At 42.1% G+C, this 24,873-nt stretch overlaps 3 protein-coding genes and 1 long non-coding RNA gene across 4 annotated transcripts; 2 read left to right on the forward strand and 2 right to left on the reverse strand.

Moving 5' to 3' along the window:
• Positions 1–1,299: 1,299 nt before the first annotated feature.
• LOC145912620 (uncharacterized) lies at positions 1,300–3,769 on the forward strand. The gene has a single exon (XM_083000153.1). It carries the CDS (start codon positions 1,360–1,362, stop codon positions 3,076–3,078), a length of 1,719 nt encoding a protein of 572 aa, XP_082856279.1. The 5' UTR covers positions 1,300–1,359; the 3' UTR covers positions 3,079–3,769.
• On the forward strand, positions 3,718–7,997 carry LOC145912621 (pirin-like). Its single transcript, XM_083000154.1, has 9 exons — positions 3,718–3,835; positions 3,966–4,127; positions 4,339–4,474; positions 4,790–4,918; positions 5,103–5,212; positions 5,503–5,586; positions 5,789–5,929; positions 6,471–6,597; positions 7,034–7,997. Exons 1-9 carry the CDS (start codon positions 3,752–3,754, stop codon positions 7,147–7,149), a joined length of 1,089 nt encoding a protein of 362 aa, XP_082856280.1. The 5' UTR covers positions 3,718–3,751; the 3' UTR covers positions 7,150–7,997.
• A 539-nt stretch (positions 7,998–8,536) lies between these two features.
• LOC145912433 (uncharacterized) lies at positions 8,537–9,179 on the reverse strand. The gene is made up of 3 exons (XR_014403300.1): positions 9,038–9,179; positions 8,730–8,977; positions 8,537–8,659 (listed from the first exon to the last, which is right to left on the reverse strand). It is a non-coding gene; the product is annotated as an uncharacterized LOC145912433 (long non-coding RNA).
• Positions 9,180–9,783: 604 nt separating this feature from the next.
• Positions 9,784–24,391, reverse strand: LOC145912619 (uncharacterized). The gene is made up of 5 exons (XM_083000152.1): positions 24,138–24,391; positions 14,937–15,223; positions 14,640–14,799; positions 13,948–14,071; positions 9,784–12,627 (listed from the first exon to the last, which is right to left on the reverse strand). Exons 1-5 carry the CDS (start codon positions 24,202–24,204, stop codon positions 11,094–11,096), a joined length of 2,172 nt encoding a protein of 723 aa, XP_082856278.1. The 5' UTR covers positions 24,205–24,391; the 3' UTR covers positions 9,784–11,093.
• Between the last annotated feature and the right edge of the window lie 482 nt (positions 24,392–24,873).

Below are 24,873 nucleotides of genomic sequence, written 5' to 3' on the forward strand. Positions count from 1 at the left end.
TTTCACGCGTCTGACAGAATGTTTTTAAACAAGAGCCAAAAATGCTAGCTTCAAATGTCTGCGTTTAGTACACTGTTCATTTTTTATGTCACCGTCAACTGACAAAAGAGGTTTCTGTTTTGTTACGCCTGCTTGTGACGTCATGCAGCCCTAAGAAAGTAACCTAATTTTCGTGGAATTGCGTAATGTGATCTTACCGAATTACGTAACTTACATATCGAAGCTCGTGGACATGGAGCGATCGATGCACACAGAAAAAACCTTTTAGGAATTGAGGTACCTTTAAATTAAGTGCAGCGCATAAGCTGTTTCGAAGGGCAATCAAATTACCTGTGGAAAATGACTTGGTTAATTTATGAACACATGATTTTTGCTGAATCATGGTGATATGTCTACGGCAAATACACGATCACAGAAGGTTTATAAACCCATCAGTTGGATGTTTGCAGATTATGTTTTCGTTGTGGGCGAGGTTAAACTTGTGGAAAAGAAAGCAGGTGCTGTTTTACAACTCCAGTCATTAATGGCGCGGAAACGTCCTACTCCACATTTTTGTTTAGGTGAACGCTGCGACGCTCTTGGTGTTAACTGTACGTTTTAGCTGATTGTTTATTGATTTTTTATATTATTGAGTATTTGGATATTAACCAAATCCCATAAGGTCCTGATGAGAAAGAATAGAGTCTCAGGAAAGTCTGCCAACCTGTTGGCCAATTGACGGATTTGTGAAATAAAATCTGTCATTCATGGAAATAGCTGGCAGGCTACTCCACATTTTTGTTTAGGTGAACGCTGCGACGCTCTTGGTGTTAACTGTACGTTTTAGCTGATTGTTTATTGATTTTTTATATTATTGAGTATTTGGATATTAACCAAATCCCATAAGGTCCTGATGAGAAAGAATAGAGTCTCAGGAAAGTCTGCCAACCTGTTGGCCAATTGACGGATTTGTGAAATAAAATCTGTCATTCATGGAAATAGCTGGCAGGCTGTTTCTTCGAATGATGTTTGATAACTGGCAGTTAGTAAACAGGTTTGCAGACCCTGCCCTGACTCTAGCCTTTGTTACCAGGTACTGACTTTGGAATTATGGTAAGTGAACAAAAAAACTTCCTTTACACTTTAAGTCCTAGCTCAGAGTTTGGAACTAGTACATAGCAATAGCAAACTTGACACTTTTTGTGGTTTTATCGGTGTCCATGCCTCTATTTCTTTTGTGTATTGTTCATCTGCATGGGTTTTTTTTGCTCAAAATACATATCAAATGATTGTAAGAAAATACAATGTGCGTATAGGATATAGCAACAAATTTTGTTATGATAAACTACTGAGTTTTAATGTTGAGTTAATTGGATAAGAATGATTCGGAGACGTAAAGAAAAGTTTAGGCCGATTCTGCCAAAGTCACAGGGAGCAGGTACTGCAAAAAGTGAGGATTCCAAAAGTGTAGACACGGACAACCCATCAGAGATTGCTGGTGACAGAGAAAAAGAAGATTTGTCACAGGGTAAAGTTATTGACAAAATTGATGTCGAAGCAAAAGACGCCATGAAGGATACTGAATCAAAAACAAATGCCGACAACAATCAACTTGCCTCAAATACGAATGTCCAAGAACCACAACCCAACCCATACTTAGCTGCTTCTGGTGATGATGCTGCTGCAAAAAGTAATTCACTGGTATCTGAAACAAGTTTTACGCCAAAAGAACCACCAAAATCTAGAAGAAGAAAGTTTACAGCAATGCCCAACACAAAGCGATCTTCGGCCAAACCAAATGCCGGTAGAAATATGACTAAAACAACTACTGATAACCAAGTTAAAGCTCCAATTAGCAGTAGCACAGAGGCATCGGCTGTTGTCACCAAAAGTTCTACAAATTTGCAATCACCAACTGCTATCGTTAGAAGTGATTCCATCAGCATGCAAATGCTTAGTGCTGCACAATCTGCTGCTGTGCCACCTGATGCAGAAACAGCAAAATCAATGGCGTCACCAGAGCTCACAAAAATACCCAAAACTACTGAAATAGGACCAGCTGTTGGCAGTTCACCAACAAGGCCCCCAGCTATCATGAGCCCCCCTTTGCAAAGATCACCTCCAGCGGGAAGTAAACACATACATGTACATGCCAAAAGGCCTCCGAATGTAGCCCAGGCAACCAGGGTTCGACATGATTCTGTTCGTGAATCAGTGGTGAAAGAAAAACTGAATAAACAGCGAGCAATAGACAAGCTTAAGATCTTGCAACTTCGTGAACCTGAAAAGGGGAAAAAGAAGTGGCCAACTTTGGACCACAACCTCATTTCTATGTCGGATTTAATCTACCTTAACCCTCCAAAGAGTATCGGAAAAGAACTAGGTTTGCGGGCAAAGCTGCGAGAAGTACAAGAAATGGAAGAAAGGGCTGAAACACCAGCTGCAAGTCCTGCTCCGGTGAATACAGAAGCCGAAAGTGCGGAAAAAGAGGAAGACGAGCCAGCTCTTGTGCCACAGTTGCGAGTAAATGAGGATGGTAGTGTTGTGATTGACGAAGAGAGTTTAGTGGTGAATTCCACCCCAAAGTCAGTTGAGGTGGTCAATGCTTCCCCGGCGATTTATGAGAGTGGTTTGTCGAGCAAAGTTAACACCTTAAGTTTCCGCAAACGACCCCCGGCAAAAGCATCACGCTGGACTGAAAAGCAAACTAGGAAGTTTTTCACTGCTCTTGGAGTAGTGGGAGCAGATTTTGACCTGATGAGTGCCATGTTTAGACATCGGACAAGGGATGAACTGCGGCGTAAATATAATCTTGAAAGTCGCCGTAACTTGGCCAAAATTGATGATGCTCTTCGCAACCAGCATTTGAGCAAATGGACAGATGACATGTTCAAACCTCAGTCGTCGTCAGAAGATGAATCAAAGCCACCGCCGTCAAAGCAGCGAAAAAAGAAAAATACCAAAACCAAGACCAGTGATAAGACACCAAGTGACCTGACTGTAACAATACCTGAAGCTATTTCATTTGATGCATCCCAATCACATAATTTATTGAGTACAATTCTACAACCATGTGGAATAGTTGTAGATTCCAGTTAAGCTTGTGCCTCTTAATAGATCTTTAATGTTCAGATACTTTTGTTGCATACACATTCTATTATTGAAAACTGTTTATTTTATATTTGCTTATTTTTTCTTGTTTTAAACACTTTTTGGGCGTACTCTTGCCTAGATGTTTCTTATTTTAAAGACAGTTTGGAACATATTCTGATTGTTGGGTGTCCACAATAGATTGTTTAGGGTTGTGATGGTGTTTTTTATGTTTATTCCGATATTTTCTGTCAAATCAATCTACCTCTGCAACACCAGCTCACCACAAGAATTGGAATATGTGCAAATTTTAAATATTGATGCTCAGAAGTCAATATTGATCCAATATTTCGACATGTAACAATTGTATAGTAAATAGCTTACCATTGTTGGTCATCTCAATTATAAACATACCTAGACATGTGACACAAGACAACTAGATTTTAAAACAGCAAAAAGAGTTATGTGAATTTGATAATTTGCTTTAAAATGTACCAAAGCAATCTTTATTTATTAGGCAGAAAACATATGTTTGAAAGCCTTGATTTGTTTATTAAGATGCTCTGTTTGTTTGGTGTTCACTTGGTTTTTGTGTGCATGGTTAGTTTGTTGATGGAAAAAGCACTGCCATTAGGGTCACTAGGAATCATTTTTGTTGCCATAGTATTTTCTTTATTTTGGTATGGACATTTTCTGCACAGGTTGTAGGCTAAAGTATATTTCTTGTCACCCAACAACCCAAACTAAGCAAACACAGGAGACACAGGTATAAAAATTAACTTGTTTTGTCAACTCTTGATTTACACACGTTTGTTTCATTAATTTCAAAAAACAATGCTATTAAAAACTTGGTATGTTTCAGAATTAACTAACATACAATTATCGTCTTTCAAAAGAACACTTCAAGCGATATTGTTCTCTTTATGCATTGTTCCATACATTTTGTATTCTTTCTTGTGTATTTTGGAACTGGAAGTTCATCAACAGACAGTGTTCAGGATTCTTTTCATAAAACATTTCAACAAAACTACACACACAAGATGACGGCACCAAGAAAGGTATTAAATATAAAAACTAGGGCGATGATACCAAAAACCAGAAGGACAGATTATTAAAATATAACAGAACATGTCACCAAAAACCACTTCAACTTGAATCCCATTATTTTATTAATGGCAATTTGCCCACAACCGTTACATAGAAAGGATCCACTGCAACTTTTTAATAACATACCAATTGGTCTTTACCAACATATATGCATGTGTTTAGGTCCAACGAAAAGTTTTAAGCGTTGAAATGAATGAGGGTGTGGGAGCAAAAGTACGTCGAAGTGTCGGCCGCCCCGAGCTCAAAAATCTTGACCCCTTTCTGTTGCTCGATGAAGCCAAAGTAAAACCTCCTGGAGGTAAGGACTTGCAGAAAATGGTTTGTTATGTGGTGAAAGTTGTTTTATATTACTGTTTCGACCTATGCACCTAACCTTAAACATATTATTGGCTTCATTGCTAATATATGAAGATATTATTACAAAAGTTATACAGATAATGTAATTTTTTGGCTAATTTTGGTTTTGTTTTTATTGCATTTGGTATCAAGCCTATTTATTTTAGCATGTACACGCCTAATGCAAATGCAAGCAAATACCAAATGAACAGAAATCACAAACAAACTGAGTGTCAAATTAAGGTATTTATCAAAAAATAACTGAAATGTTTTTCAGGATTTCCCGATCACCCTCACCGTGGGTTTGAAACAGTGACGTACATTCTCAAAGGATCAGTAGAACATGAAGATTTCTGTGGGCACAGAGGAGTCATCAATACTGGTGATCTTCAATGGATGACTGCAGGTAATGTACAACCATGCAGTTTTTGTTATGTTGTTTTGTTTGTTAGGCCTCCTTGTCAAAAACAGCAACCTGTACCGTAAACATACTAAAGTAGCCTTCTGGATCAGTACTGGCCTTTTAATTGAAATAGGTTACTGTTTATAGCATTGATGTTTTACGCAAAAAAATCATAATATAATTCAAGGTCGTGGCGTTGTGCATTCGGAGATGCCTCACACACAGGATGAAACGATTGCCGTCCAACTGTGGGTGAACTTGCGGAGCGATTTAAAAATGTGCGAACCTGCCTATCAGGTCAGTCAACAATGATTAACGACATTTGTCATAAACAGTGGCAGTAAGCAATAGAGCCAATATTGGTTTGTATAGTAGGCTTTATACAGAGTCACTGTTTTAACCTAATGGAGGCGGTATAGTCACCACAAAGTGGAAGTCTTGTCGGCTATGTAGCTGACAAAATCGCCAAAAAATAGCTGTTTAATAAAACCTATTAGGTTGAAATAGTGGCCATGTCTGTAACTTATTATTAATCAAGTGACAGTAATTGACTCAAAAATACGTGTGTAATGTAGTGGTTTGTTTAGGAGCTACTAAGCAAGGACATTCCCAAGCCAAGCAAAGATGGTGTCACAGTTGCTGTTATTTCTGGTGAAGCATTAGGAGTAAAAGTGAGTTTTTATATCTTTCACAAAAAAAACCTGGGCTATCCTAGTTTGCCTTGGTTATTTTATTATGATGCTTAAAATCATTTGATACCCAGACACTGTGATAAGTTAAGTGCCAAAATGCATGTTTTTCAAGGTGGAAATTTTTCAAGCCGATGTAAACTACACGAGTTACCGAGTGCTGTGAAGATGTTTTTTGTTGCAGTCAAAAGTTTTCACGAGGACCCCAACCCTCTACCTCGATTATCGTCTGAAACCCGGCTCGAAACACAGGCAAGCGATTCCTGAGGGGTGGACTGCGTTCGTTTACACACTAGATGGCGTTTCCAACTTAGCTGGAGAAGAGGTAAAACTGTGAGCCTCTAAACTACTTGTGATAAACACAGTGGAGTAATTCATCTAATGAATACGATTTAATCTAACTGTGTATTACTTTACAGTTCTTCGTAGTGCAGTTAGTAAGGTAATGGTTGTAATTTTAATGGCTTCATCAATTGTATTGCTGCGTGATTGTTTTGGTAAAACAAATTGAGCATTTTTTGCGTCTGATATAAGAATAAATTTGCTGCTTAGTATTTTTTGTCAAACTGTAGAAAACACAGAAAATACTATGTTCCATGCCTAGAACTCCAAAAGTTCTAGGAATATAATATTGATTTGTAAAGACAGATCCGTCGGTCACTGACTTGCACAAGCTGATTCTTGTAGTCACTTTCTGACGTTTTCTCTCCATATATATATTCGTAAAATTGGGAGTTCTTGTTTGGTCCTAAAAGTCACTTTTCACAAGACTTTTAGAGCAGCGACTCCCAAGACCATATACAGTTGTCATTGGGAGATCTTACCATTTTGTAAACTCAAATATATATAAAAGCGCTCGTGTGCAGATACAAGCTCACTACACCGTCGTATTCACGGATGGAGATTGTATTGAATTGGCGAACAACTCCGACCAAGATTCCAGGTTCCTTCTCATTGCCGGCAAACCTCTTAACGAACCAGTTGTTCAGCAGGGTGAGTTTGCAAGAGTTAATATCACACTCAATTCTCGGTCACAGAGTTTTGTGGCGGATCAAGTTATTCACGCATGTTTCTTAACCGAATTCAACACACAGCTTTTAAGACGCGGACGGAACGCTGCAGTTTAAATCTTCAGATATCCGGGATTGCTAATCAATTTGTTCAAATCGCGAGATAATCTTTTTAACCTCAGCGGGATGAATCGTTTTAATTTAGCGGGAAAGTAACTGAAACACCGTAAAACACAGCACAGGGGCAGACTAGTAGTAACGTGCATGTTTTAGCGGCAAACCTTCCCTGCTTTGTGGTATAAATTGCAGAAGTGTTGCGCATTGCCTTAAGTTGTTTTACGTTAACCTTGAAATTATCAATCAATATTTCATAAATTGGACCGTGCTGACATTTTTTACTGTGATTTTTTCTCACGCAGGGCCGTTCGTTATGAATAAATACGAAGAAATTCAATCCACGTTCCTGGACTTCCAGCTGGGAAGGAATGGTTTTGAACGCGCACCGAGCTGGCGGAGCGAGCGCTCAAAGCAATAAACCCGAATCCTCACCAGTATTTTTACTCCTTTTTGTCGCCATAGAATGTAAAAAAGTGAATCACGATTTTTAATTTCGAACTTAGTCGGGTGTTTACCCAACAAAGACGATTATGACGACACAAGAAACTAACGTGACCAACTGGTTCAACAGGACACCACGCTAATGAAACAATATAGGACACGGCGTAACAATTCCTTTTAAATGTTTTTATTTCTTTAGTAATATGTCTTTGTGTATAGCAAAAGCATGACTGTATTTTTTCCTTTCGTTGGTCTTCACCACTTCTTAAGTTCCGTCCATAAATCTTACAATGTGGAATTACAAATCTGGCTTACGCAAATTAACCCTTTCTCAATCGTTGGCAATTTATGTGTCGTTTTAACTCTGTAGTTGTGTACATAGTTATACATAGCACACGAGATTAACGTTAGATGTAGTACTTTTTTTTAGAAAAATCAAGCCCGAGGCGGTCTTCCTTAAAACAGACGTACATTCCTAAATGCAATATTCAATGTAACAAGTCACAGCCGAAATTGAAGCAAACACCTCAAACTGCCGTTTCGACTACGTTTTATGCGCATACCATTGACATAGCTATTTGATGGTTTTTTTTTCAATCATCCACCCGTATTAAGCAACTATAATGCCCGTGTTCAAGTAACGACAAATTGCACCAACAAAACCGCCCTTCCGTCTTCACAGACACGCAGCACTGTTTAAACTGGTACTTGTTAAAAACCATTGATGTACATCCATTCTTAACCCATTCCTTTCGCCATCGTCTCTGCATTGATTTACTTACAATTTCCATGCGCTTACAAATGATAATACAACAAGTAAACTCATCTTTGTGCTGTGTTTTTCTTGGAACCTTCAGGTCCCACGCGAGGCATCCGGTGCGGTGCACCCAGGGCCCATGTGTGAGTTCAGTGGGCCCATGACTGCCATGGTTTCTTTTGCAACTTCATTGTATTTTGAAATAATATTTGTTAAATAGAAATTATAATGTCGCTTATAATTATAAACCAAATAGGCACTTGTGGCCTTTAAAATTGGGTGGACCAAACTGGCTTGGGCTATGTTATAACTGCAGCAGGGTTTTGTTGGTTTTTGCGCAGTAAATAGCACTTTTTTTAATTATTTTAACCCGCGTGTTTAAACGAACATCCTCAGTTACTCACGGGCTCCGCAAATCGCTATTACTGCGAATATTTTTCTATTTTAATGGGCAGCAAGTGACGTTTTGTTACTGTTCAAGTGGATTATATATGCCTTATGTATATGTTTTGAAATGTACTCTTTTAATGGTAAGTTTTGTACACAAATTGTGGGTACATTAATAAACCAAATGAAATCGTTTTCTGCATGTTCATATATTATGTACTGGTTCGAATAGAGTTGTAGATGAAACACATCCAATGATTTTTGTGGCCCTTATCCGGCTCCACAGCTGGCACAACGACCAACTGTTGTGAAAATGTATTTTATTAGTTTGTGCTGTAGTGAGCTAAAAAAGGATGGAAGACCAAGTTAAATTGTTGAACATTCAAGCAAGGACTGTGACAACATGTACTCACCATTTTGTTTATTCTTTTTCATTAAAACTTTGCACATTCAACAAATCTGCAGGTAAAGAAAAATGGAAAGCATTCATAATTTTGTCCAGTTTTGCACTGTTATGGCAGTAATCTTTTCCTTCCAATGGTTCTCAAATAATTGAAAAAGAAAAGCCAAAGCTAATATGCTATTAATCATGATTAGCATATTAGCTTTCTATTTCAAGTAATCAACTCCAAGTATTTTGCACCCATATTCTCTCAAATATCTGCAAAAATTAACAGCGGTTGCTTTTTCATTATAAGTATAAAACACTAATTAAACATACCTCTTGTTGGTGTTTGGAAGCACTTTGCCAAACCGTTCTCAAGGTTGAACCATGGTTATTGTGCAATGCACAAAATTGAAAAAAATAATAACTGCGGAAGGACACTCAAAAAAACGCCACACACACCAAAACCAACTTCACAGTTCGTCAGGTTTCGAACTTTCTCAAAACCCGCGACACGATTAGTGAAGGACGAAGAACTGTTACGCTTGAATGCGTATGCGACATGACGCGCTTTTTGACCAAAACGTAAAACATGGACCAAATAATTTGGGCTAAGCCTAATTGTGACATGGAAACATAGTTCAACAACGCTATCTAAAGATTGTGTATGGGCAAAACATTCAGGAGCAGCATTTATATTGTGTTTACTGTCAAAGTTATTGACGTGCTCCAAGTTTATGATAGAAAGCACTTCGCGGTTGGAATTCATCCAAGCACTTCTAAATATAATCTCAACTGACGTCACAAGATCTCATAACAGGAACACTTGTTCAACATTGCCCCGCGGTCATGAAGTACCTATTTTAAGTCTTGTCTTTGTAGAATTTTTACTCTGTTTTCAGGAATTTGTCAACAAATCCGTCAGATTTAATCGTCAGTTGTGGATTTGTCATCTTCTAACCTTGAACGCCCAGGTGTCAAAACTATAGGAGGTTTCCCGTAATAATTATAGATAGTCTGTTTGCAACAAGTATTACTTGTTACCAAACCCTGACATGTTCACGAAACAACCAACGTTTCACGAAGTTTCTTTTATTTCATTTTCACATGTTCTTATTTGTCTCACGTTGTCACATTTATACACACAACCCATCACGTGACCTACATTCGCATCGTGCACGCGTACCACGGGAATATCGCACAAACGCACAGACAGGCGTAATATAACAAGCATACAACATTAACAACAACACCGAGCAAAACGCGCGACCCTTACAGTCGCAACAACAAGAAAAAAAAAAACAATTTTACCACAACAAAATATAATTGAGCAATTTCTTCCGATTTTATGAAAGAAAGAGAAAAAAATCGATTCTGTTGTACCAGCTTTGTTTGTGACGTCACAAGGTGTATTGTTGCACATAAACAGAAGCAGAACAACAAGAACACGCGTCCGACAAACAACGAAGATATATCCGTGAAAAGAAAAAAAAAACAAGTGCGACAATACGACCAAATAAACAACACGAAGAAAACAAACGTCGATGTCGGAAAATATAATTTTTGACGTGTTCGTACCGACCGATGACGAAACAATGAAAAAAAAGAACGTTTTCCGTTGTTATGACTCCCACGACGCACGCGCTACTCAAAAAAAATTTCTGAAGTTTAAAACGGCTTTGTTTTGCAACGTGTTTTAATGTTCTTGCAATTTCAAACCATCACAGCCCATTGCAACGACAAAATATTCAACGAATGTACGGCGCCCAACACATAAGCTGTTCTTGTAGCGAACGTCGCGGCGTATCGCGTGCGTAAAAACAACAGCTGTCTCCTACTTATACGTTCAATTGTTACGTGACGAAACGTCACAAGCGACCTGTCGATGGCCTTGTCGATGTTTTGCGATGACGTATTAGTGCTCCAGCCTGCGCTGAGCTGTCCTTGAATCTACCTGCGGTTTTGCATGCTACGTAAAAGCACCCAAGTAGGTTTTTCAATGTTTTGATGTGAATTTTTTGCGCTGTCAAAGAAGGCAGCGAACCCGGTTCAAGCAACGACGTCCGCAGCACCGAGTGATTTTTGCATAGCTCACTATTTGTTACGTCATGTGTTTGCGTCATCATACCCGATTCTGCGAGTCATTGCTATGGATTTGTTAATATAGTGTTCGGACCCGAGGGCCCGCGTTCGAAATGATGGATGGCGGAAGGGTTACAAAATAAATGGAAAAAACTCTGCGTTGCGGCCGAAAATGTCGATAACGCGGAAACGCTTTGGCGCCGACAGTGGCAAGATGCGAATTGCCTAGCCAGGTGCGCGTAGGTAAAAACGTATGGGTTTGTAATGAAAAATATAAAAGAGAAAAATAATAATTGGGACTGAAGTGCCCCTAAGAGCAGCTGATCATTTCAACGTTGTTGCAATGGCTTATGACAGTCTGCGCAGAGCTTGAAGCCGGCGAGTTGCCTCGGCCGGAAATTGACTGCGAATTTCCCGCTTCGTCTTTATTTGCACCTCGAGGTTTTCGCCATCGTGGTTTTAGGTCGTTGCCCGCCACCAACTGGAAGGGTTCGCCCGTGCCATTGGTGCAAATCTTAACATTCGACGATTGGCCAGCGCTAGCGGGTGCACTCGAACGCGCCGTACCGCTGTCTTGGCCTTGATTGTTATTAGAGGCTGAAAAACAGCTTTTTCCAACGACCTGAAGCGGATCGTCTTTGGGGGTAACTGGAGATGAAAGCGTCAAGGAAGACATCCCGTCGGCGCTGGGGCTCGCGCAGGATAATCCCATTACCGATGTGTCTGATCGCGATCTCGGCAACTGCGGATCTTGACTCCTCGACCGGCTCTGCGTCGCCCCCTGCTGGGACTGCTGCTTGTTGCTTAGCAACGCGCGATAGTCGTACGCCGAGCGCACGTTGAGGTTGAAAGATTTCTTGAGCACTTTAGGGCTCCGTGTTTTTCGGGACATAAACGCTTCCGTGCGCGGAGATTTTGGCGACGAAAACCCGCTTCCGAGGAAATAGGATCCAGACGTGGGGTCAGTGACACTGCGGTTACGTGGCGAAGGTGGCGAGGCCATTTCATCGTCGACTTGACGCATCTCGATGTCATTGTTCATTCGATTTGCCGGCGAGGGCCCTGAGACGCCGCGGTTATACACAGCAGGGGTGTTGGGGGCCGTGAAAGAACCCCGGAAGTCGGGAAGACGGGGACGTCGTCGTTCTCCTGGAAGAAAGGAGCCCATACTCACGCCGTTCGGCTGAGGCGAGGAGTTGGAGCTGAGAACGGCGAAGAGGTGTTTATTGGAGAGGCCGAAATTGGGCCTGCACCGTGGAAGACTGTTGGACTTGTGGGTGTCGTACTTTGTATGCACTGGAAGCTCGTAATTTCGCGCAAAATTATCAGAATTGTCACGTTCTTCTTCGTCTTCGCGACCGTCGCTGCCCAGCCTCCGGGAATGAGGTTCGCTCGGAGGAGCGGACACATGAAGATCAAGGATCACTCCGGCACCACCAGGTGTCGCTACATTCGGGTACAAGTGTCTTTCCAAACCCCTGCCGCTACAGTCGGAAGTGTGGGGGCCATGGGTGACGGAGACATCCCCAAACGCGCTCTTGTCCAAAGAGGGGCCCTTCCGGCGCCGACACAATGACGAAAGCGGCGTCATGGGGACCTTAGTGGTCTTTGGAGCCTCTTGACCGTTCGCTGTTTTCGGTGGAAGAATTTCGATTTTAGGGATTTGGTTTTGAGTAATTGGTCGCGCCGTGGAAGCGATTGCAGCACTAGGTTTGGGTGCAGTTGGCGCCACCTTGCGCGGCTGGCTCATGCGACCACTCTTCCGCAAGGTGGTTTCGAATTCCATGAGCTGACCAAGAAAGTTGAAGTTGGGAGAGATGGTCGGTCGTTTTTCCTTCACGAAGCTGCGAACACAACGAGGATATTAAGTTTAAACTTGAAAGGGGAAATCTTCGCGAAAACACAGCTGTTAAAATTTAACAACGTTTACATCAGACTGGGAAGCACAAGTAGCTGCCAACCTAAATTTCTAAAGCACGAAAATCTGGTAATCTGTTTACTGTGAAGCCGAAGAAAATTTACAAAGGAACAATGATGGAATAAGTTCTTTTCCCGTGCACGACACAATGCGATTGAGTGTTTACGTAACAATCGATTTAACCGCGTCGCTGACGCTCATTCGCGATAAACAAGCTTGACCCAGACTTAGTCGTAAACAGAGTTTAAGAGGAGGTTTGCCCTTCGCAGCTCTATGACGTAATAGTGCTCGAATAGAGCAACGCGCGGCGGCGTTCCGCGGATGCCGCACAATCGAACGCTTACGACAATAAGGGGCAAGTATTACGCAACAGAGAGATAGCGTCCTTATCCATTGTGGCGCGTTCCTGAATGGCATGAACAACGCTTTAAGCCCGCGGCTATGAGGAAATGAGAATAAAAGAAAAAAAGGAGAGGGCATTATGACGTGACAATAGAACGCGCAAGGCGAGTGGAATCGAAAATTTCGCGTTCCTGTCCGACGGCGGAAATTTTCGGTTATGCCAAGATTTCATACATTGTTGGTTCGGGGCGGCGACATTACAAGTTGTTCGCACTAAAAACATCTTCCATTGGAAATTTCGACCAAAATTGTTAAATGCTGTCACACGTAGCAAACAATATCTACATCGAAGACCTCAATGCCAAAAGCTACCCGTACAGATCATGAGTCACTGGGATCAAGAACCAAAGGAAGCACAAACGGCCAAAAACGTGTCAAGTTTCACGGCTTCTGGGCAAAAAATTGACATTGGCCAAACGGTATAAGCAGCACTGAGCCGTCCCAGGAGAATATTGAGCTGGTGCAAATAACCAGTCATAGCACAGGGCAAAAAAACACAAGGCCCTGTGAGATTTAAAGCAAGTTAGAATTTATCCCACGGGAATGTACAGTCTAGGCTTGGTCGTTTTTGGTAGATCTAAGCTCGCGAACGACCGGTTGCTTCAATCTACGTCACATAACGACACCTGTTGCACACGTTTTTCACGTTAACCTTTGCAAATACCCCCCCCCCCCCCCCTGGGGCAATGATATCAGTAAAAAATCTTTACAACGCATTCCAGGAACCTTACCACAGCTCAGCACAAACACAACTTAGACAACATGTTAAACGCTGGAGAATTTTCAGCAGCAATTCGAATGCACTTTCCTTTTAATCTTAGGATTTTTGACGTCATCAACTTACCCGTACGCGTCATCGAACCCAAGTCGAAGGTGGTACATGACGTAAGCGATGGCGACGGTGGCAGACCGAGAAACTCCGGCCAGACAGTGGACAAGAACACGTTCGTTTTTCTGGCGCGCCGATTCTGCACAAGAAAAAACTTGGTAAAATCCAATGTATCTTTTCGAAGCGATTTCACACGACCGGAATCTGTTTGGGAACAAAATTGTGGTGGCAAACGTTTCCATAAACACGATGCTAAGCCACGAAAACCTACAGGATCGACACTTTCGAAAAAAGACACTTTTGTGCGTGTCTACGCCAAGTATAGGTTCCAAAAAGCATTACCGTTGAACTAGAAGGATGGAATCGATACTAAAATCGATCGCTTTTTCCTGGGCGTGTGTTTGGCAACGGAAACTGATCTTCCGGTTTTGAATTATTGAAACACGCGCTTGTTTGAGCTGCAATACTTCACGTAAACACCGAAACAACTTCGAATACCGACAAGTTAAAATTTACTTTGAACCAACATCACATAAAACGCAGAAATTTGTTAAATTCCGCTAAGCAATGTAGCACATGAAGTATTGCACGGTAGCTTTTTGATCTGTACAAACCTTCACTTTGAGTAATCATACATTATACTCAAAAGCAGGTCAACGGCAGCCAAAAAAACGACAAGCCTCGCCCTTGTAATGGCCATCACTTACCAATGAACTTGACAGCCTCGTCCAAGTAGGGCGTGATCTTCTCCTGGTAATTGTCACGTACCGCGATCCTTTTAAAGTGTTGATCGTCGAGGTGGGGCGGACGTGCGCAGTTACAACTCACATTGAGAACATTCGAGATCGCATTTTCTTTCATCATCGCCTGAAAAAATACCGACTGTTTGTTACACAAGCGAAAAATAAAAATATGGCATGGGTGGGTGGGTGAAGGTGCAATACTTGGCACTACACGCAATGACATGCTAAAAACGAAGAAAACATTTGCTTTTGCGTGCTTACCTCGTCAGAAGCGTCGCCCTGGCATCCTAGAAACAAATGCGGGAATATACTGGTGACCCCGACGCTCGAAGATTCTGACAGGCACGGCTGCGACAAAGTTCCGCGCGACGCCGGCGTCCTTGGGCTACCTGTTTGCTTCGGTACATCGAGTGACGTCATGCTCTCCTGTGACGTCTCAGTAGAATGAAACTTGAGTGTTTGGTCGTTGTCGGGACTGTTCTGGTGGTCGGCTTTCTTCGCCAGGTTGTTGGGAACCGAGCAGCAGTTCTTGATATCGTTCAGCTCCTCTGAAAATAAAAAGAATGTAACGATAACTAAAAAAGCACCAACACCACGAACGAATTAAGTTTTTTATTGAATCAAAAATTTAGATCTAATCCTAAAAGGTTGAACAATGTATCCAGGCTTTGCAGAAGCAAATGTTGGCAAAACAGTAGTAATTCTATAAATGCATGAAAAGAATTTATTTTTCTTAATTGTTTTATTTAAAGTCCTAATACATGCAGCAGTGTAGCTAATCACATGGCACCGATGCGTTCGCTCCAACCATGCTTAAGGGCCGAACTATATTTGTAGTCCAAGATAGCGGCCATTCCCTGACTTCCTGAAGCAAGATAAGCGCTGGCTGAGATAGAAACGGTGCCACTTGACATAGCTGATCGCTACTGCAATGAATGCATGCGACGAAAGTTCGTCTTCACAATGGATTCGAAAAAAACCGAGGTGTTTACATTATTTACTACTGAAACATCAACATAACTTGCTTAAAATTGCCACCTAAAGTTGTTTGTTGCTTTCATACATTCGCGACTTAACCCGCCTTTAAACCTTCATATTACGCATTACACAAGGATTTCTATGTCAAAAACACCGCGTCGTAAACAGTGTTCGACCTTCCGTAAATTATGTTTTCCTTCGTTACGTCACAGACGCTACTCACGTCACAAAAAACCGTGTGAATTATTGATGGACAAACGGGGCCGTTGTGGGCAAGATAGAGGGGGGGGTAACGGCGCCCTGGAACCGCAAATGTGATTTGCAGGAAACGCCAGACGTCCCAAGAAATCAGGGATCCCGGGTGGCCCTAATCAGGCACACAACGTGTCAAGCTAATATCAGTACTGGGTGCCGTGGGTGGGCACAATTTGCACAAAAATACGGATCAAGTTTCACGATTTCAAGATTGAGAGATTGGATTTAGCGAAATAAATTTGAGAAGATTTAATTCTACCTCTACTTAACCATTAGTCAATACAGTGGTTTTGCAGCCACCAATGTCAACAAACAACATTAAAAAGGCTTTTCTCATGCCAACGCAAATTGAAATTACAAACTCATTAACTTATGTCACCTATCGTTTGTTTGGAATTAGTTACGCACATTTGTGAACCAGGTGGAACACAAATCTGCCCCGCGCAATCCAACGCAAAGTAGATTTCTCCCAGAGTAATTTCCACCCATCAGGTCGACAATTTCGTCTGTTACATCACAAACGCGCATTTGGGGAGCGGTCGTTAAAAGTAAATCGGCAAAAAATTGACCCTGCAGTTAGCGTGCAGAGAAACGCGCGCGGTTGGCGTCAAAGTCTGTGTTTGTCTGTTTTTGAGTCGCTTCGTCGGCGATAGAAAAAAAACTCGACGCCGCAATTCCGCGGATTCCAGTGCGCGAAAAGACCGCGCCATTTATGGCCAAAACCTGAGTTGCGTTCGACAACCTGTTCAACCGAAAATAACAATGGCGTTCATCAAATTTTTGCAGCTTACATTGTGATTTACAAAAGCACGTATTTCACGTTCTGTTGTGTTTTTCGCGCCAAGAACCAAAAGAAACGAAAATTAATGGCAACAAACCGTCTCCTGTAAACGACTATTTTTGCGTTTAATTTATTTTGAAATATTAAATAATTTAGAGACGGAAAAAATACAGTCACAGACTTTTCCGGTAAAAGTTCCGTGATTCTAAGTTTCGACACACGATAATGGAAAAACCCACGCAAAACAAACGAAACCATCAAAACCACAAACGAAATCGAAAAAATGGGTCCCAGCGACGTAGAAGAAAATTGGGTCACGCGTTTTTTCCGAACCTCCAGAAGCGGGGAGGATGGAAAAATACCGGAGTGCCGTGGACGCAACCATGCGTGAAGACACGCGAGCGACCCAATCTGCCGCAGGCCGAACGGCGAGAACAAATAGGCATTGTTGTGTCACAAACCGGCCTTGTTTGCAAGGTATACAAGGTGCGCAGTCCGATTGCAAAGCAAGCCATGTATCCTGACAATTCGACCCATGTCGTTGACACAAATCATCTTATTAACACAGAGAACCGCACAAGTATTGCCGCATACCGCGGATGTTGCAACTGGCCACTTTATCTGGACTATTTTAAACAGAAAACCAAAAACGCAAACACCCACCTATTTTACGCATTGCGTGAGTTTTGAGCCAAAGGTTTGGGAACCACAGACCACGCGTTCCAAAGCATATCCCACGCTTGCTACGTCGCCCACGCAATTGGGGGAAATGTTATTGCCCCCTTACAAGTGATTGAATGTTAATGATCAAAACGTACATATTGCGCTGCTAAGCAAATGAACTCCGCAAAACAAATATCGTTAAAAGAGATTATTGCGTCACACAGGCGCAGTAACGGCACGCTATGACGCAATAGGCAGACAGCTGAGGTTTTGAAGTTTGTGTGGTCGAATACTAGACGCAGCGACAATAAGATCGTCCAATGCAGGCCAAGATATTTTTCAGTTGGTTTCTTGAACTTCCAAGACAGTTTTGAACTCTTGCTTCTTGCGTTCGGTCGCCCCTCGACGCCAAATATAGAACAACTTTTTTTGCGCCAGTTGTCATGGCAACGTCACGAGGTGTTTTTGGGGAGGTACAAATTGGGCCACTTTCCCCGTGACCCGACGGGCCTGGGGCCACCCAAAAACGGAAGCGAAGATTCGAGTACCCGAGCACGTGACGCGGGCCGGGGGGGGGCTCACATGAGGCCCGGCATCGATTCAAATGCGACCGGGCGTGTACAATATGGGGGGAGAAGGTTTAAAATAGCAACTTGCATCACGTGATTATTAGGAAAACAAGCGTGGGTGTTTGTGAATTCGGTCATGTAAAAACAGCTAATTTACATTGCAACAATAAGATATGTTTACGAGTGTTTTTACAACATATTGAAAGTACCATGAAGCGACTGCCTGCGCAGGCTGATGAAATTTTGTTACCGAGTTGTTTTTTTAGCTTTCGTCACAGAGGACAAAAATTTGACGTTTCATTGCAATTGGTTTAGATTTTACTCAATCGTACAAAATTCCACCATTTAAAAAAAAAATTAGCATTTAAATGCCTCCTAAGGAAACACTGGAGGAATTGGCGGTAATGAGCAACTGCACTTACCGTAACTGTCAAACCTTTCACCCCAATTAATGCGCTGAGCGTGCGAGGCCAGCAAACACGAGGGTCGGTGCTACTTGCGAAAAATTGGCTAATTAGGGACATGACGTCACAGCACGTTCCAGGCCCTGATTGGACAAGGTTGTTGCCTAGCATCGGGTAATCAAATTGGAAGATTTGATTGACAGCTTACTCATGGGAAGGCGACGCACGAGCGTCACAACCCTGCTTCAAAGACTTTATTTGTAATCGTTTATAGCAGCGGTCGTGTAATATGATGTCCGCACGTGCGTCGTTTCGGTTTTAAATTAAGGTTAATTTAATCAAAGTTCTTAGTCGGTTCCACTGCACGTATTTGCATTCACGGCAAAACAGGTGTTTGCAGACGAGGTAAAAAAAACCCAAGCAAACAAAGGAATTATATCCGTGGCGGCAGGGTCGATCCGTGTCACCCAAATCAACTTTCGCAAACCGATTCATCACCCAAGACACCAGGAAAGGCATTTCGGAACTTCGTGACAACCCGCCAACAGCAATTTTGAACAAAACAAGACGCGCGATCACGCATTATGACGTAAACAGAAGCTTTTCCCGTGGGGGAGTGTGTCGCTCGAATTGACATCGGTGCGTAATCCCGCGTTGCCATGGGAGATATACTAATTGTAGAAGCGATCAGCGCTCGCGTTCAGTTGCGGGCTGGTCATATTCTAAATGTGGTTTGAGCGTTGCAGCTTGGAGACGTTTATTGCGTCATAACGGGCCAATGTTAAATAACGCGCGAATTAATAAACGATTTCGGTGCGACTTTTAAATAACTGAATGCATAATTGTGCATTTTTGTGTGGTCTTTTGTACACATTTTCCTTGTGCTTTGTATATGGCATATGTATTTACATTTAAACATAACATATCGTTCTATTCGCATCCTAATGAACACAATTTCCAATTAAAGTTTATTTGTAGACTTAATCGCGCACACTCAAGCAAACATATTGTGGACATTCATTTGTCACGAAGAATAAATTCAAAGCAAGACTGAACAAGCGCCAACAAATTTGGAAATCCCCGCCGACAACATTGCTTGCAATTTTCAAAAAAGCTGCAAAACGTGGTATTCGCGCCAGCTACAGCGCACAGGCGCCCTTCGCCTATATATGGCAAAAAGCGGCTAAAAAACGGCGAGGCTTTTTAGACCTTGTTACGCCGATACGGTCGAACACGGAACCGCAAAGCCATTTTTGGTTAAGTTTTGATGTCAGGACGAGCGACGCCGACGTTCGATTTGATCCTATCTGAGCACTTAGTTCTAAAGCCGCGATGTGTAATTCACGCGTACTTTGGAGGATCAGTTTATTCACCACGCGAATGACTCACGCGTACATCATTAAATTTATTTACAATGTGAAGTGTTACCGGTTTATCCGGAATACAGTCGTTTGTCCGTATAGATAATAACAGCGCCGTCATTGATTCTCAAAATCAACGTGTCGCTACATTCTGAGTCGCTCGTGCGTAACGCATAACTAATATCGAACCGCGGCTTCTGGAACAGCGACGCCGGAGAAAAAAACAGTGCTACTTTCCGTGGTTGCCATGGCGACGCCAGACGGCGGCGGACAGGTGCGAGCCATTACGTCATCGGCGGGTTGCGAGATCGCGTGCAAAGGACCGCGTTTCGAAGAGACTGATTCAGAACGGCGCGGCCCGAGGCGAACGGTGAGTACGCGCTTTGCTATGCGAGCCGACTGGAGCTCCAGTATCGTTTGTTCGCTTTGAAAAACAACCAGGGCCCCTTTTTCGCCGTTATTTTTGTCATGGAGGCCGGTGAGGCGAAAGTGGAGAAGGTCGTTTATGTATCAGCGTTTGGCTTGGCGGATCGGGATTCTGGGCCTGACAACGAGTCTTATTGTCCTATCTTTATTTCGTGTCTTCGTGTCGGAGCATGCTCAGTCGAAATGTAGCTTTGCGGACGACGTCAGTGATGCCTACGCAGAAGTTTAAGAAACACGACAATAAACTTAACAATGGATTTATCCATAACGACATGAAACATTTTGATGGCCGCGACGCAGCACGATGGAATATTTAATTAGCTTGCACCACCAATTACAAAAAACAACAACGAAACTACAGAATTTGTCCGAATTCGTGTCATTCTTACAAGATAGTCCCGATTAAAAACCGGAGCTTGTGCGTGAACGTATTCTTTTTCGGATACATTGCAACTTTAAATTTAACCAATTGCCTTTTTTAACAAGTCGCGCGATGTAACAATTATACTCAACCCATCACGATTCCGGACAACAAAGAATAAAACGTTTGTTACGTCATAGTTCGTGAGCGGTGTGTATGACCCCCATCTTTCACCCAACGCTTACAAATGTCTTGGATAAGTCTGCGAACGAACTGTTGCAACGTTTTTTTATAGGATGGCGTCATTTTAAAAGGCAGCGACAGACCGTTGACGTGTATTATGATAAGAAACCCAATGTATTGCCCTTGGGCAAAGCGTGATTCGACATGGTCTGGCATTTCACATCGAGATAACTTTGCATTCAACTTTTACCGACATCGGGTATGGACTTAAGGGCACATCTTTCATGAAAAAGGTCGCACGAGGAAAACATTCAACAAGATTTTGCCAAAAAGAAACAAAATGCCAAAAGTGTACGGGCTCGTGCGTTGCACATTATAAAAAACTTGTGTCTATGAGGTTGGTCCCGTGAGGTTTTAATGATATGTACAGTTTAAATATGTAAAATATGTAATATTTTAATAAATGTACAGGCTTGTACGTTTTAATATGAGGTTTTAATGATATTTTTCTGAACGTCAAAATTTCACGTTTTAAACGAGCTTAAGAAACAATTAATCCAAAACGAGCCGTTCATTTCATTAAAACGCGAATGGGTTTCGGACTCTTTCTCTCCCGGTGGAAGACTAAGCGGCCTCCACCCCCCAGTTGACCGCAGAAGGACGAGGCGGACGACTGCAGTCGATTGTTCGAGCTCTATGACGTAAGAAGGGATCAATAGTCGAATGCGTTTCGCTTCTCTGTAGCTTTCGGGGCAGAGGAGTGCACGGTTGTTAATTAAGCCAGGCGGGAAGAACATCGATATACTCGGCGGGACAATGATGCATCGTTTGTTTGTTGCAAAGGATTCTTATGCGGAAAAGAGGAATTTGGAAGAAATATATCAACGGCCTTCGTACAAATCATTTCTAAACGCATTGGGTTCTTTGTGCAAAATAAGTACAAATGAAATGGACAAAATAGGAAACAAATTAAACTGGGAAATCCTATTTGGGATAGAAATAACCTAACGAACAAACAAAGTAGCAAGCCCATTCCAATTGGCATTTATTTGCATTACACAAATACGAAATGCGCACACGTGACTAAGGAATAAATTTAGACTTGGCTTGCGCTTACCAAACAAGGTCGCAAAAGACGGTTTAAATCGCCGGCTTATTAAGAACTCAGTGCCCTGGGGTCACCAAACAAGGGTAAGGCATTGTTTTCGACTGCCAAGGATGGTATGCCAACAGGCCAAGGCATGATGTAATAATTCTATGTCCTCCTGAAGGCAAAAGAGCTTAATTAGTCCTCGGGCTGCGGTCCTTGTAATGCAGTGTGGTGCGGGTCACAGTTTAAAATAGCGCCACAGCGCTCTAATCTGCACGTTAAATCGAAGTTGACGCCATAAACATAGAACCATACGTGTTTGCTGTCGGTTTTAAAAGATCTAAACAGCGATTGTGCGGTGATGCTTGGTACGCCAGTAAACCGTTGGCCAGGGTTTTTGTTTTGCTTGCAACACCAGCGCCCTTTTGCTGTCAAGGACATGTTGGTGGTTTGTTGGACAATGGTACCTTTGTTTTTGGGTGACGCGCAAAAACACATGACGCCATATTTTGATTAAAACAATGGCTTAAAACACTTACAAGCAAAATTTTCCAGCGTTTCGTACAAACCACAATCGTCAGTTTTAATTACAGCTTAGGTCACGTAGGCTTCTATGAATATCATCTTGCACACAAAGACGCAATGTGGCCGATGATATTGCGCTCAAACCATTGCTTACGTCGTCGCCGCCACAAAGTCCTGGCTTTTGCCCAGAGCAATCGACAGTTGAGCCGATAATCTGAAGTGTATGAACGTGTGTATGAAAAGAAAGAAACATCGACGTGTTTAGATTCCCACCCACAAGTTTCGTTGCGGATGTAGCGCGGTGTTTCAATTAGAAACAAGCCTCAGAAATACGGAAACAGGTTTAACAGAGCCAGATCTAGGAGGAATATTTTCACACCAATGCAAAATCCCCAACAATGAGAATCTAAAAATACGTTTATTAATTGCCCATTCAAACTGTAACAAACGTAGCCATTGAACTGCTGTCCACATGCGAATCTTAGTGGGCCAGAGTTACTCTCCTCGTGTTACGCGAATATTCCACAAGGCATGTAAGCCAAGATATCAGCGAGGACCAACGTAGACGCCCCCCCTCGTAGTAAGGAATTCACGACCTTACTCCATGTTTCGTCAGTCAGCAACCGATATAACCGTCTCTGTTTGAGGTTCCAGATGCTTTCATGATGCTTTGTGCTCGCACGCGCCTAGGTTTGTAATGCGTCGGTGTCAAGGTTTCATATTCAACAGAAACCGGAGACTCCGTGAGGCATCGCACGCCACAATTGTGATGACGTTATGTGGGTTCCACCAGCCAACGAGCGGCAAGCAGAGAAAACGGTAGCTTTTGCTGTATTAACAGTTTGCTAATGATCAAATTGAAACAAAGAGGAATTTCAACTTTTAAGAAAGACAAGTGTTTTTCAAGGGCGCCACAGTGTAGCAGTGACCTTTGATAGGAAAGATGAAGCGGAAACGTCACCGTTTCACTCACCTCGCCATTCAAAATATTTTAATTGCACCGTTTTTCTGACGTTGAGCGAAGGTCTAATGGATCTATCGCCTTCTACCAGTCAGTGTTACGCAATTATGCAATTTAAACACGTAATTAATTGGCACTTAGAGAAGGCCCAGCGTTTCTGATCAACCAACGCCTTGCGCTGATATGAGGCCTGTAAAATTGGCACCCACCGGACTGTGTGCTTATTACATGACAAGGCAGTTCACTTGATAACTAAATATACGCACAACTCAAGAAGTTTCAGTTTGGACCAAGTTTCAGTTACCGTTTTCAAAACGGATACATACACATACTTCCTCACAATATCGTCCAGCAAGTTTTCAAATGACACAGAAACCCGAGTAATAACAAAAGTTTGGGAAATCGATTCGATTAGCATGTATCTGCAAACATCGCTAAAGGGCCGCGTAGTTATACACCATTGTAAAACCTATACATGGTTACGTAACTTGATCTGCCTTGTTCTTATTTGTAACTTGGTATTATTACCTTGAACACATAAAGAAGATACTATTACACCGCGGGTCACAAAGTTTCCGGCAAACTTGATCTACATGTAACATAGACATCTGTGCGAATACTAACACTATAATTTAGTGTAGTATTAATTTTAAATATATAACCAAAAATAACGGGTGGTTGCTAACCTAACCAATAAAAATCATACTCTTCCTAACCTAACCAATAAAAATCGAACAGATTTCTATTTTACGTGCGGATCAAGTTTGGAGAAAATTTCGTGACCCGGTGTAATAGTATTTTTCGTATAAAGGAGTTGCTCTACAATAGTTAACATTAAACAATAGTTTTCAGTTTAGCGATTGCATTGTGACGTCAAACTTTTAGAAGTAAAAACGACAAAATACCTGGTCTTTTCTTGTACTTTCGAGCTTCAATGGACGATGGCAAGGAAAGGTTACGGGCAACTGGCATCTTTTTTCGCGGGTCGCAAACGTAATGCAATGCAGCTTGGTGGAAACGTCAGTACTTTAGTACCTCCTCTCTAACACAGCATATCCAAACGCTTTTGCCGATCAGGGTCAAAGTGCTACTGAATTGAGCAACAGGCTGTGAAACAGGCAGGCCACTAATAATGGCAAACTTATTCCTACTTCAGATTTATGCTGAAACATTCGTCATAAGAAACATTAATCAATATGTAACTGCACTTTTTGCTTGCTCTGATCTATACCAAAACTACTCTCCGCTTTCTTATTCATTCGGTTTTTGTTTGCGTATGTTGCTGCTTGATTGAACAGTCAAGCACAAACCAAATCATTTCCCTGAAAAATCCACATCCTGAGTCTGGCACAAGGTGTTTTGACAACTGGAAACTGACCTCACCACCTACTGACTTGCTTTTGAATTCATTGTAAAACCACCTTGACTGAACAACAGTTACTACTGTATAGGAAAAGCTGTAAATAACCCCATTTAATCCGAAGTGTTGAGGTGCCAAGTCCCACAGATTGGTCTGGTGCTTACCCGTGGTAACTTCGAGGCCAAATAACGCTGCCAGTAAATCTTCAACTAACTGAAAGACGAAGCCATCACAAAATGCCACTCTGTTGACTGGGCCTTCGCCATTCTAACCGATGACGT

This window comes from Ascidia mentula, chromosome 8, assembly GCF_947561715.1.
Source record: "Ascidia mentula chromosome 8, kaAscMent1.1, whole genome shotgun sequence".
In the NCBI taxonomy this organism is placed as follows: domain Eukaryota; kingdom Metazoa; phylum Chordata; class Ascidiacea; order Phlebobranchia; family Ascidiidae; genus Ascidia; species Ascidia mentula.

Coding starts and splice junctions, on each gene's coding strand:
- LOC145912619 (XM_083000152.1), bottom strand. CDS start 24,204: ATGCCAGTTGCCCGTAACCTTTCCTTGCCATCGTCCATTGAAGCTCGA. Junction 14,800..14,936: donor AGGGCGACGCTTCTGACGAG/GTAAGCACGCAA, acceptor GTATTTTTTCAG/GCGATGATGAAAGAAAATGC. Junction 12,628..13,947: donor GGGTTCGATGACGCGTACGG/GTAAGTTGATGA, acceptor TTGTGTTCGCAG/CTTCGTGAAGGAAAAACGAC.
- LOC145912621 (XM_083000154.1), top strand. CDS start 3,752: ATGGACATTTTCTGCACAGGTTGTAGGCTAAAGTATATTTCTTGTCAC. Junction 4,475..4,789: donor CAAAGTAAAACCTCCTGGAG/GTAAGGACTTGC, acceptor AATGTTTTTCAG/GATTTCCCGATCACCCTCAC. Junction 5,213..5,502: donor TGTGCGAACCTGCCTATCAG/GTCAGTCAACAA, acceptor TGGTTTGTTTAG/GAGCTACTAAGCAAGGACAT.
- LOC145912620 (XM_083000153.1), top strand. CDS start 1,360: ATGATTCGGAGACGTAAAGAAAAGTTTAGGCCGATTCTGCCAAAGTCA.